This window comes from Pectinophora gossypiella, chromosome Z (genome assembly GCF_024362695.1).
Source record: "Pectinophora gossypiella chromosome Z, ilPecGoss1.1, whole genome shotgun sequence".
Classification (NCBI taxonomy): domain Eukaryota; kingdom Metazoa; phylum Arthropoda; class Insecta; order Lepidoptera; family Gelechiidae; genus Pectinophora; species Pectinophora gossypiella.
This window is the reverse complement of record NC_065433.1, coordinates 25,579,514-25,593,420: the sequence shown is the minus strand read 5'-3', so window position 1 is coordinate 25,593,420 and position 13,907 is coordinate 25,579,514. Positions and strand designations below refer to the sequence as shown.

The 13,907-nt window shown below is 37.9% G+C and overlaps 1 protein-coding gene across 2 annotated transcripts in view; it reads left to right on the top strand.

Moving 5' to 3' along the window:
• The window catches only part of LOC126380333 (uncharacterized), a 48,738-nt gene that overhangs the window by 28,399 nt on the left and 6,432 nt on the right, over positions 1-13,907 (top strand). For both annotated transcript variants that reach the window (XM_050029682.1, XM_050029683.1), the window contains 3 exons: positions 9,696-9,810; positions 10,763-10,884; positions 12,077-12,157. In XM_050029682.1, coding sequence (XP_049885639.1) covers positions 9,696-9,810; positions 10,763-10,884; positions 12,077-12,156 — 317 coding nt within the window. In that variant the 3' untranslated portion in view covers position 12,157. The remainder of the gene's footprint in view (positions 1-9,695; positions 9,811-10,762; positions 10,885-12,076; positions 12,158-13,907) is intronic.

The following is a 13,907-nucleotide window of genomic DNA, read 5'->3' as shown; positions in this document are numbered from 1 at the left end:
TAAGGGACCGATAAATATTCCTAGGTAATTTCTGCCACTCAATGGAATACATAGGTACTTTATAACGACTGTAAACAGATATTTTTTATTTTTTTTAAATATACCTACTTACTCTCTTTTAATCACATGCTATACCGTTCCTTTTATATAATCCTTAATATTCAAATTAAAAGTACGCAGACGAAGTCGCGGGTACCAGCTAGTGGAATATATTTTGTCTACTAATTATTATGGAAATGTTTGACTTGATTTGAAGTAATTTTCCAGAAGATATTACAGTAATGTTACGCAGCCATACGAGCGAAATATATTCGAATTTCGAATTAATTTAAACTAAGCAACAGGAATGAACGTGTTTATCCTTGTATTTAGTTTGCTATATAACTGATCGAGCTGTAATTATTTATCCATTGAGTTACCAAACACAATGATTCTTTATTGTTGCTAGCTTACCTCTACTTTTCGACATTCCAACCACCTTTATGTCAGGGGGTCACCAGGTCGCAAACAACCTATCTCCATAGAGAATTAGATAAAATTGCAGTAGACCCCCATGACACCCCCCCCCCCGGTACCTGATCCGCCCATGATTCTGATTCTAACTTGCGGGTCCTAAATCCAATTTTCAGATTTTATTTTCGTGCATTCGAAATTACGAGCTGAGAGATAAATATGCATGTTTTCCGTAGCGCGTCCACCGCGTAACTTCTTGATCACGTGTCCGAGATATACCTCGAAGTCTCTTCCAGTATAAAAAGGAAATCTTGAGTTTATGTATCTTAGTTACTATTATAATGTTATTTATTGTGATAAAAAAATCATGTAAAAAAAAAAACTAGCAGGCCGTTATGACGTTTGTCTCGCTCATTAAATATCGTATTAATGGACTAATATTAATACCTGTGTTCATAAAATTTGTTTAGTATTCATTTATAAGTATATTGACGGAGCGGGCTGCTATATTTGATTATGCCATCATAACGTGCCGCTAGATGAAAATATATGGCTCCTGCACAAAAACAATTTCCTAAACTGTAAGGCATCAGAGGATGTAAACAGTATGTTTACTCGCACCGTTTCCCGTATTTCATGTTTTCCTACACGTTTCCTTTATTCATGCTATGAGGAGATTACATTCTGTTTTATAGTCATCCGCAAAATACATTCATTTGATTGTTTTCCCACAACCTACAAAGATATTCGAGTAACACATACTTCTGAGCAGGAAGCCGGCAATCTGTTGTATAACAATCTTAGACGTTCAATTATCCGAGAGTGTGCTTTTTTTGAACATCTGTGAATGGATGCCACAATAGAATGATGACTGCGCTTTGAACAAATATTTCCTGGATGCTCGTAATTTAGTATATAATTGAATGTTCAGCATTTTCTTACTTCATCATATCCTTAAAATTGACCCGTTTTTGCACAGGGTCCACTTACCTAACCTGAAGATTTGACAGGACCGGGTTTTTACAGAAGTGACTGCCTGTCTGACCTTCCAACCCGCGAAGGGGAAATCCAGCCCAATACAGGTTAGGTCACATACGTCTGAAGATGCATTTCTCGGGATTGCTCGGGATTGTGGGTTTCCTTCACTATGTTTTTATTCACGTGATAATCATTTATGATCCAAACATGAATTTGAAAACAAATTCGACATACCTACATTGGTTTAGGCCTATGCTGGGATTGGAACCTGCGACCTCAAAGTGAGAGGCAAGCGTTCTAATAACTGGGCTACCACGGCTCTGCATTTTTCTTACTTAAGCCTTTATAATCTACATTAAGTAAACACTAAATACGTTCTGCTGAAAAACGTCATGATGGAGCATCTTATGATCATCTGATCATCTGCCACCATACTATGGTTCATCATATACGTCGTGTCAAATGTACCTGCAAATCTTCTTGGGTTCATTTGGAAAAAGCATAATTTCTACTTCGTTAAACTGCGTTTATATTATAAAGTTTAAAGTTTTTTTAAAGTTATATGCTCATAGCCTATATAATTTTTTAATTATTAATACAACAAAAGATTTTATTGGCATCTGTTTGGTAACGACCCCAAAATCCTTCGGTGAAACATTTCCGACACACTAATAACTTTTGTCGCATTCGTACGATTCTTATCTCTTGTATATTGCTTATATTTAGTTGTTTATTATTATAATGTAGGTGCAGGTCGCAATAATTCTCGTTACATAATATTCAGGCTTAGTTGAACGAACTTCCTCGAACCTTTTAGGTGGAAAGTAGGTTGTGTAGGTCGAAAACTTGTTTGGATAACGTCGCCAGCGTAGTCGTTATGCGATGCACTTTATTAAGTAATGATTATAATATCTAACGAAAACAACGACTGCTTGTTTTTTGGCATGCTCATATCTGTTCATCGTTTTATAATACATACATACGTAAACTCACACCCGTAATTCCTAATGGGGTGGGCAGAGCCACAAGCAATCGAAGACAACTTGCAGCCACTGTTGATACTAAGTCCTAAGATGGCTATGGTGGTAAAGGATGGGTCTATAACAATTGTCCATCATGTTAAAGAACATAATCCCTCTGTGGAATTTTACGACATGCCCGCGAAGACGAGCTGTTGAACGTGTTCTGTTTTTTATTCGCTTTCAGTCCAGCATACAAGCTCATGAAAGAGGTAGTAGAAATCCACTACACTGCTCATCAAAAAAATAGTGACACCTCGCAAGTTTATGTCTAGTAAAGGTTATCAGAAAAATGACATTTTAGAGTGACTATTGTAATAGGCTAGTTTCCAACTAGTCAAATCAGTTACTTTTTACTAAACGTCAAAACACGAAATTACTATGGAACTTGTATGAAATAGCACAGTGTGACGTCACAGAAAAACGTGATAAAATGTCTGACTTATTATTACGTTTTTCTTGATTAAAATTCAAAAATATGTTAAATAGATAAAAGCAAATGTTTTTTGTTAGTCCTAAATCAGTCTTTATTTAGTAATTAGACTTTTATAATTTATCTTGGAACTAGTACACGACCCAATTCTTTTAATTCCTGTATAGGGATTGACTGCCAGAAAGTGCAAGTTGTTTATTCTACCGTGGGACACCAGTTTTAGAACAGGTTGCTGCCGCCAAAAGTATTTTTTCGATGTACGGAACAGAGAATAGTAGTAAGTACCTCACAAGCCATGAGTAGGTGTGTGACTAGGGATCCACGCTCTCACGGTATTACGTTGGAAGATGTAGGTATTAGGCATAATAATTATGTGCGTCGCGTTGTGAGAACTTTGTTACCGCGTTTCAGGCATAGATAAGCGATATGTGAGTTTTTTACACGCGGAACTAGTTAATTCGCCACAAAATATTGAAATTCTTTTAAGGTTTTTGTATAAAGGTCTAGGATTTCCTCCGCGTGGTCTCGCTGTGAGTAAAGTAAGAGTCCAAGTCCATCCCTGGATAATACAAACCATAATAAATAATAGTAAATACTTGATACTTAATCTTTCTGTCATTTTTTTAGTCCTCCCTTACGTCACTGAAAGAACTTTTGTAAGAAATTTTATGGTCCTAAGTTTAAAGATCTCAAGAGTTATACAAACTGCCATCCCATTTTTTAACTCCTTAGGGGATTTCCAAAAATCCATTTTTAGTGCATACTTACGTCACTCAAACAATCTTTGTCATAATCCTTCGTGGTGTACGACTGCCGCCAAAACTCCTTATCCCCGCAAACTCGGGTGCCAGCTCAAAAAACATTGGCCGACGATGGTGTGTGACGTTTGATTTCCAAACCCAAACTAAATTGTTCTTGTAGTCACAAAAATTGTCCTTATTTGAAATACATTTTCTGGAAACGAAAATACATATTTTTTTTTATTGAAAAAACGACATATTGTTGGCCATCACAACTAATTCTACGGATGGTTGATCGGCGTCACATTTTAATACACTTGGTTTATTGATTGTACACATGCGGACAAACTTTTTTCTCACATATCAACGGTTGCGTGCAAGTAAAGGCAATTGATACGGCCAATATTATTGATTATTTAATCAAAACTCGTTTTTTGCTACGAATGTGTGAGTGTATTGACATTTAGCAGCATTTTTTGTAAGTGTTAATGGAATTTACTTTTTTATGTTTCTTTTTGCGTTACTTCGAGCGAATTTCTTGAGTTTCATACGGTTTACATTGTGTTCTAAATAGAAAGCTCATGAAAAAGCATGCATTTTAATTTTACCATTTAACATATTAACACGTTTGGTAAACGTTGTAATTCGTATAATAATTTTAGCATGCTTGCTCCGCTATACACCCCATAATGTAGTCACGAAAAACGTCAGAGTATGCTTCGCTTCTCATTCGTCCCGAGTAAAGTCAGAATTATGTTCTGTGCCGCAATCGTACCGTAGGTAGTTCCGAATGAAGCAAAGTACCCTATGAACCTTATACTTCTTTCTTTAGAGTTCACTGTGGTCCTTGTGGTTCACCTGCTTGCTTCTCAGAGGGGGAGCGCCAGATACCGGATTTGCACCAATGAGTTATTAATTTATCTTAATCCTCGACCATTATAGACGGCAATACGGTTTACCATCTACCATGTTGGTCTAACAGAAAGCTCGGTGAGGGTACTAAATTCCCACATTTAGTTCATCCTGTACCTCTGACTACCACAATAGGGACATAGTCGTGAGCTTATGTGAGCCTTATGCGCCTCGTTCCTAGTCCCCATTGATGTATAATATGTTAAGAAAGAAAGAAAGAAACATTTATTATCTAGTCTAGTCCTGAATAAAACCACAAAATGTACACACCACTCTTCTGGTAAATAGAATAGTTTCCAACTAGTTGGACCAGTTACCTTTTGCTAAACATCAAAACACGAAATTATGGAATTTGTATGAAATAGCAACCTGTCACCGATTGAAAAAAAAAAAAAAGTTTATTCAAGTGGATCATAGAAAAATGTGACAAAATGTGGTACTTATTATTATTTTTCTTAAAATTTATAAATAAGTTAAATAGAAAAAAAGGAATTGTTTTTCATTACTTTTAGATGTCTTTATTTAGTAATCAAAATTTCATAATTTATCTTTGACCTAGGATACCTAGTTTGTTTATAATAGCAAGTTTGACCTCAACTCGTACGCATCAGCGTTCCGCTAAACTCGTAGCACTATAACACCTCAGTTCCGGCTATATCGAAGTTCTAGGTTACATATTACTAGACACCAATTAATAAATATTCATAACCGCTATGCGACATTAAATAATAACATATTATTTGTTGCGTGTCATTAGGAATTCGATCTGAAATATCCTCCATAATAAATAGTAAAAAATACCATAAAACACCCGCAAAATAAAATAATATTTAACGTTATTTGATTGGTTTCATTTTCTCTTATTTACCCATTTATATCAGAATTATGACAATCCTAAGGTTGTTGTCCCTTAGAAAACACTAAATTTTGGTGGCTATGGTCGATTGTGCGGGGAAGAGGTAACATAGCGCATAACGCCTTATCTGCAATTACACCACCCTGAATAGAGAAAGGGAGCCTAACTATCGCTTGCTATACGCCTTTAGACGCCATTATATAGCTAAACACACAGCAATTAATTAGCCAAACGGCTTCCTAATCTGTAGCATTTCAAAATGCTTACCCAGTTAGTGGGTGTCGAAAGGCTGCGCGGATGTCGTGCTACTTGTGCACCGGCGGCGTTACGTCACGCCGGTTGTTGAACCGTACCGTGAGCGAGCGCATGCCCGAAAGTAGGCTGCGCGGGTCGCAGGTTGCATCTTCATCAAGCATAAACAAGTCTATTAAAAACCCAGTTCCAAGTACAGGGCCGTTTACAAAATCGGTCAGTTTAAAGCTCTTAGGACAGTTACGTAGTCACGCTGATGGTAAGTGCTGTTCGTCAGCGCTCTGATGAACCGCGCGACTGTGTAACGAGTTTATTTGCAGTGCAGTTCAGTTACACAGTTGCACGGGTCTTTAGCACGCTTACGTACCGCGCATATCAATATAAAAAGCTGTACCCGTGGTCCGCGCGCTGACCAGCTGGGTGGTCAGCTGATCAACAGTATGACTATGTAACCATACATAATCTACCACGGCGGTCCACTGCTGGTTGATGGAAAATACGAACATAAATAGGCTAGTTTCCAACTAGTCAAATCAGTTACTTTTTACTAAACGTCAAAACACGAAATTACTATGGAATTTGTATGAAAAAGCACTCTGTGACGTCATAGAAAAACGTGACAAAATGTCGGACTTATTATTACGTTTTTCTTGATTAAAATTCATAAATAAGTTTAATAGAAAAAAGAAAATGTTTTTCGTTAGTTTTAGATGTGTCTTTATTTAGTAATCAGAATTTCATAATTTATCTTGAACCTAGTACACGACCCAATTGTGGACACTATAGCAAATTCAACCCAATATCATTTTGTAGCCGCTGTGGTCCTGTGTCACCGACTTGCTCCTCAAACGGAGAGCGCCGATTCGATCCCGGACCGGTATTGCTGGAATGAAATCCCCCCTCCTATCTTACTCCTTAGCAGCTTACAGCAATTTAGACTAAAGTAAGATCCAGAGGGGGTGAGGTAAATCTACCTCGGCGCCCGATACGAATTGGTGCGGGGCGGAGAGTTACCGTTCTATCTGCAGTACTATTATTTATTTAGGTGTTGTTATATATAATACTAGTTTCGCTTTTACATTGGGTTTCGTGGGAATGGTTGTGCATTGTATACGGACTTGTAACCTACAAAATTGTTCTGTTGTTGAGTAAAAAAATATAGCGTATTCAATTATTTCAAATTGTTTGGTTTACAATTTTTAAGTACCATTCTCTCATTCGATTTACATTTCACATAAAATGTATTGCGCAATATACTCGTAGAAATCACTGTTGACAGAAACTTTTAGGTTTTTACGTTACGAACCAAACGACCTTTATTATTTTTTTTAATCAGTTCAGCATAGAAACGCAAAAAACATGAAGCATTAGGTTAGATTGGTGACCTTTTTAGTCAGTCGGTGAACGGTCTGCAGTCTCATGTCCGTCGTCTATTGAATCGTTTCAACGGCCTCTCTTCACGGTTTTTGAACGTGACCTTGACGCCCGGGGAGTAACACCTTTTTTTTAATGTGACGTGACTTATTGTAGATTTGCCGCAGATGGCATTAAATACTTAGCCGGATAAATGGGGAGCGCTGAAGGCTCTCACCCGGTACAACGTTTAAGCCAACAGGCCTCAGGGTGCCCAGCTGGGCGCGAACCTCGGATCAGGCCGTCGTCTGAGAGGGGGAGTAACACCCGTATTCTAAGATGTTAACTCGAAACTACCTAAACTCGGCTTGATCACCTGTTTTGGTATTTTAAGTTGACTTTTACAACCTCGAGAAGGACGTACTGGAGTCGAGAATATCGTACTGCAAACAAAATAATACGAAAATAATGACGTAATGCCTCCTCAACCCCCACAGGAGTAATTGCATGCTCGAGATAGGGTACAGTAATGAGCAATATAATGTACCCACTTTAGGACTCTGTCGCACTAACATATTTGACATTTAGTGAGACTTACAGTTCAATTTGTCAAAAAAGTTAATGTGACATGGTAAAGCGTATACATATTAATGCTCGTGACCGTACAGGCGACGTCTAAGAATACCGATTTTGAGCCGCGTTCGAGGTTTTCCTTACGGTCTCCTCAATTGAGGACAGAGACGAGGAAAGTTCGAGTAAACATCATAGAATACGGCTGTAAGTTATCAATAGAATTTCGTCATTGACACGTGCTGTGTACGTCACGTGGCAATCTTCTCTCGTGTGAGATGATTGAAACAACCCGGGTATTATTAAGTTAATAATTGAGCCGCCAAAGGCCCCTGACACATATAAATATACTATTACTTATGCTATTACCCAACAGGGTCCACATAATATCAGCGTCGTGGTTCACGCCGCGACTTGTGCTGAGTGAGGCCCTTTTATCTCAGGACGTCCACCACCACCTTATGGTCATTTCGACAAACATCCGTCTTGCTTTTTTGTAATTGTTTTAGTGGAAATTTGATATGATGTTGTTGTCTTTTTTTGTGTGTGGCGTCCTTTTATAATAAACTTTTTCTATTCTATTCTATTCTATTCTATTAGTACGCTTATTTAATTAAATAGTGGTGCTAATTCCTGTAAATACCATCTAATTTTATTTTAAGTTATATCTGTCCTTTTCTTATCCGCCGAAAAGGAAAGGGACGGGTAATCGACAAGCATAAAATTTATGGAACACACGTCAATTTTAAGCACAAATCTAAACCAACCGTCTAAAAATTTTACGTCAGTCAATAACCCGACACATTAATTTACTCATTCTTCCTAAAATTAAGAGCTGTGAATCATCCGTCCCTTTCCTTTTCGACGGATACGAAAATGACGGATATAACCTAAAATAAAATTAGGCGGTGTCTGCAGGAATCGGGGCCAGTACCCAGAACCGGCTGCTTGATGTGCCCACCCTTCTACCAGCACAAACTGCCTTCCTTTGTGTGGGTTGTAAGGTTAAAGAGCAAAAGCAAGCAGAGCAAATTGGTACAATAAAGTATTGATTATAATAATATTTAAGAAATTAGCTTCATAATTATAATATTATATTATGAACATCATACCTTTACTATAAATATCTATAATTACTATAATCTATCTACTTATAAAACAATATAATATAACATCACGCCCATATCCCTGAAGGGGTATGCAGAAGTGCATAACATGTAGAACCACTCCACGCCAGCTACAAATTACTCCACTAAGTGCATTAACTACTAGGCCGGTCAAATTGAGAGATGAGACCTGATGCATAATTATTGTAGACCGTATTTTAAAATGTTATCGAAATAAAATCTTATCGCGTGATGTGCGTTCATCCAACTGAGAAACTGAGGTTGCCGATAAAAAGCATCAGTTACATTTTTTATTATATCAGCTCGTACATGTCTGTTGATTAAAAAGCAAAACACGCGCAAATACTTATATAAGTGGATTGTAGAGATTGCAATAAACAATCGGCAAATATTATTACGTATTATTGATTTACTTATGTACATAAGGATGTAGTTGTTATAAGCATAATAATAATCATTTATGCTGCGCTTATTATGTATTTCTTGTTTACCTGAATTCAACATATTTTATACGGTTAACTCACACAAACATCAAATCAGACAGCCCACTTAGTGCTCGCTATTATTCTGAAATGAATCTAAAATTAAAGAATAAAAGGAAAATGAAATAAAAGTATCACCGTAAATAATGTTTTATAGCTTTGCGAAACCTCCCGTAGGCCTACCGCACTTATTGTTAGCGAATACTTTTCTATGACAATCAACTCGCACCCAGTGTACGCACTTCCATAATAATGGAAGATTTCGATTGTTCGCAGTGAATTCGTACGAACACGCATTCAAATTTCGATCGGCCTTAATGCTTGTCTAAAAAAATAACTTGTTTGTTTCCTTAAAATTAGCGTACTTTTATTATTTTGTACACTCCTCTATTGTGTATCTACTTACTTATTTCTAAAAAAAATATATTTTCTTTCTTTCTTTTTGTTGTTACCTTTCCCCATGGCGAACTCCATGCGTAATACTGGATAGCTAACGAACATGATGGCGGTGTGTTTTCAGCTGCAGAGGTGCTGTCAACGCAGCGCCAACTGGCGCGGTGCCGCCCTCTCCACGCCGCCACACTCGAGTCGCGAAACAAGGCAAAGAAGTGTGCTGAATTCCTACAGCCGTACAGGTAAACTATTTATTTTTATTTAGTTATTAGAATACAAACATAAACTCACGACTATAACATAATTGGGGTAGTCTAGAGGTACATCCATCGCAAGATGAACTAAGTACCTACACCTCACCGAGCTCTGCCGTAGGGTGTTAGTAACATCGTAACGAAACCTTTGTGGTACCTATGATTCAGACCATGATTCTGAGTTGATATCAAGTGGAATTTTTCGTCGCAAAAATATGGAACAGAAAAAAATAATTATATAAAACACAAAAAAAACATGAATTTTCCGACAGGAAATTTCACTTGATATCAACTCAAAATCATGGTCTGAACCATCCTCCTCAGTATTCACATCCATACCTACTTGTATGGCTACCTGTATGTACTCGTACGGGGTATAAGTGACATCGTAACGAATACTGAGAAGGATGATTCAGCTCATTATTCTGAGTTAATATCAATTGAATTTTGCGACGGAAAATCAACTTGACATTAACTTAGAATCATGGTCTAAATCATCCCCCTCAGTATTCTTTACTATGTCACTAACACCCTATGTAGTAGTAGGTCGAGCCAAATGTGTTCGGAAAACACCACGTACGGTGACACCACGGTGACTCCGTCCCATACCAATTCCCTCACCTCCTCACCCCCTCTATGTCTTTCTTTATTCTTCAACGGCCATAAGCCGCTAAGGTGGAAGGGGGAGAGCACGCACTCTATCTCGCTCGCGCTTACGCGTTAGGCGGCACACGGTAAAAACATTTTTTTTAATGTAGTGTCTAGGACGTGGGTTTATGGGGTGGAAGATATCTTGCAGCGATTGTTGATACAATGTCCGAAGGATCAGCCTTAGTCCATCATAGAAGAAATAAGACATGTATTATTCTTTATTTCATGTCCGCGGGGAGAAAGTGTATGAATGTATAATAATACTTTGTACATGATTCTGTATTTGCAGACAGCGTCCGGAAACGTGCACCGCGCTGGCTCGCCGGCTAGTGTCGGGCGCACTTGGGGTGAAGCTGAGCACGGCGCGGCAGGAGCGGGCAGAGGAACGGAGACTGATCACCATCGCCAGAGGTATGAACACACCACATATACGTACAGTCAGTCAGTACGATACAAAGTAGGGTGGGTTTCAGAGCACCGGGTGTTAAAGTCAGATTGAGTAAATCTTTATATAATATTTCATCTATGTACGATGAATATTAACGCATATTTATGGAACACGACGTTCGTGCCTCACCCAGCAGGGTCCACAGAATACCAGCGTCGTGGTTCACGCCGCGACTTGTGCTGAGTGAGGCCCTTTTATCTCAGGACGTCCACCACCACCTTATGATCATTCTAATGTACATCGTCTATGCCCCAAACACCTGCACGCAAGAGGATCTGCTGAGCGCCGCAGATAGCGCCATACTTGTTGCCAAGCTTTGAGCCGATACTATTTAGTTTGCCTTCGACACGATAAGAAGAAGATGAACATCCTTTATGCTTTTTGTACCTAATTGTTTTTGAAAAAATTTAAGTGATGTTATTGTCTTGTCTTTATGTGTGGCGCCCTTTTATAATAATCAATTTCTATTTTATTCTTTTTTGTTCTCAATATAATTTAAATTTCACTTCATGAGAACTTATAAACTGAATTGATGTAAACAAAATATAAACGGTGAGCGTGCATGAGTTGTAATAGGCTACTTGACACTCAGTGAAACGAGATACAAAAACGATCAAAAGAAAATTTTTGTATGGAACTTGTATGAGTTTAGAGTAACTAGTGTAAAATATATAGTCCAAAATTACAAGTTATTTCGTAAATAACTCAAAAGAAAAATGGGATTTTTATTTGGTCATCTCGATTACCATTACCGCAAATATATCTTATAATCTATCCTGTCCTACAATAATAATAAAATACCCAGTTAACACATACACAAGTTGGTAACAAACAAAAAGATCCAAGTGGATATTTACAAAAAGACAACAGATTGTAGGACATACAGGGTGTTAGTGACATCACAACGAATACTAAGGAGAAAATTCCACTTGATATCAACTCAGAATTATGGTCTGAGTCATCCCTCCAAGTTTTCGTTACGATGTCACTAACACCCTTTTCCGGTAACATTAATGATATAGACTTTCGGTGCTTTGAAACTCGCCCGATAGCTTGAGTGGAAAGTATGAAAAGAAATGCTATTATTAATTTCTTTCCACAGAATACGAAACACCAATAGGGGTTTTATAATCATGAAATGTTTGCTCGTTACAGAGAAAAAAAGGCAAGCAGCTCTTCACAAGGAGGCTGCCTGGGACGGATCGCTTGCCAACCAATCGGTCTCAGACTCTTGAGGTAACAGTACAGTTTACAACCACCATCCTGGTATGCAGAAAGCCCATTACTCCAAATTGTCCTTTGTGAGAATTGGACCTTCTGCGCCAAAGAGTCCTATCAGACAGAAAGCGTTCGAGCGTTCCGCAAACCTCAATGCAACATACCGATCGTATAACGCTTGATATCTGATATAAAGTTTAATATATGGTATGATTCTCAATCCCCGCATTTTTAGGATGCGTCCCGTTGAATCGAAATTGCGTTGAGCGCTATAAATTTTGTATTTCAAACTACAGAGGAAGCTATCTATCTTATATTATACTTACCGCTGTCGCCACAATTTATCGTTTCTATGCCATATCAAATAAACCGTTACGTTTCGCGTGTGCCGTACATTTTGTGAACACAATTACAGAAAAAAATATTATTCGGCATAATTAGCATTAATTATCATGACATACTTAGGTAATTAAATTACTTAATTAATTAGTGAATTACTTAATTTGCAGTCAAAATATTCTATATGAAGAGATAGACATACACAGACAACATTTCCTTAAGTTATATTACTGTTCCAATTGTATTAAGTACGACCCCAATTAGTACGTACTCTGATAAAAAATATTATTGGAAAAGAACCAATGAATCAGAAATAATTCTATTGAACTCGACAGTACTTTCTGGAGTAGCATAGTGCATGCCTAAATGAAATGAAGTCACTTAAAAAATAGGTAACCACGGCGTGTATTTCTCGTAGCATCTCTTTGCGAAAATCTGCGAAAAATTATTTTTGTATTGCGCAGAATAACACATAACGTAAGCTCACGACTACATCCCAATTGGGGTAGTCAGAGGTATATCCATCGCAACATAAGCTAAGTGTCCACACCTCACCGAGGTTTCTGTTAGACCAACGTGGTTATGTGTTAGTGAGCTGTGTTAGTGAAAACTGCACTTAAAATTAATAAATAACTCATTGGTGCAAGTCTGGTTCTGATATTCGAACTAGCGCTCTCCATTTGAGAAGCAAGCCAGAGTAACACAGGACCACATTGACTATTGCGCAGAGTTATTGGTTACAATTACAGTATAAAAAAGAGTGAGTGTTAAATACCTCGTTATACAGAAACAAATTATTCTTGGCTACTTGCAGTATGCCAAAGCTTTGTTTCGAAATAATGTAACTATAATCAAATAACTTTCGGATGAAATAAACATTTTCCTTTTCACGTTATGGACTTATGGGCCATAGCAATAAGGGAACTGAATTAGTTGTATGTAAAGGTGGCTGCAAGTTTCCTTCCAACAACTTGCAGATAGATTGTCACGCCGCGTTACACGAGTGTATGTATGTATCAGTATCATCGGAGAGTACCCGCTACTAAAGAAGTCCCGCGGATTTCAATGAAATTATTCGACAAGTCATAGTAATTCTACGCAGATACTGCGACACTAGCGCCGTGGTCACGGGACTCTTGTGGTGCGGACTTTTGGACAAACAAGTCTTTTGGAACGTGGATGACATTGGTGCCTATTCGGTGCGCACAATTTTAACCTAATTTTACTTTGACAGCTCTTAAACTAGTGCTGTCCCTCACTTACAGTAACTGCAAGGAAGAGATAGGGCTACATTTAGACCTGTCAAACAAATTAGGTTAAAATTAAGTTGGTGGTTGCCCGAATCGGCACCATTGAAAGGAGGGTGTTGGCGACGTGTACCATCTTCACACACTCTCAATTTATAACAGCTATCAAAAATGGCGTTTTT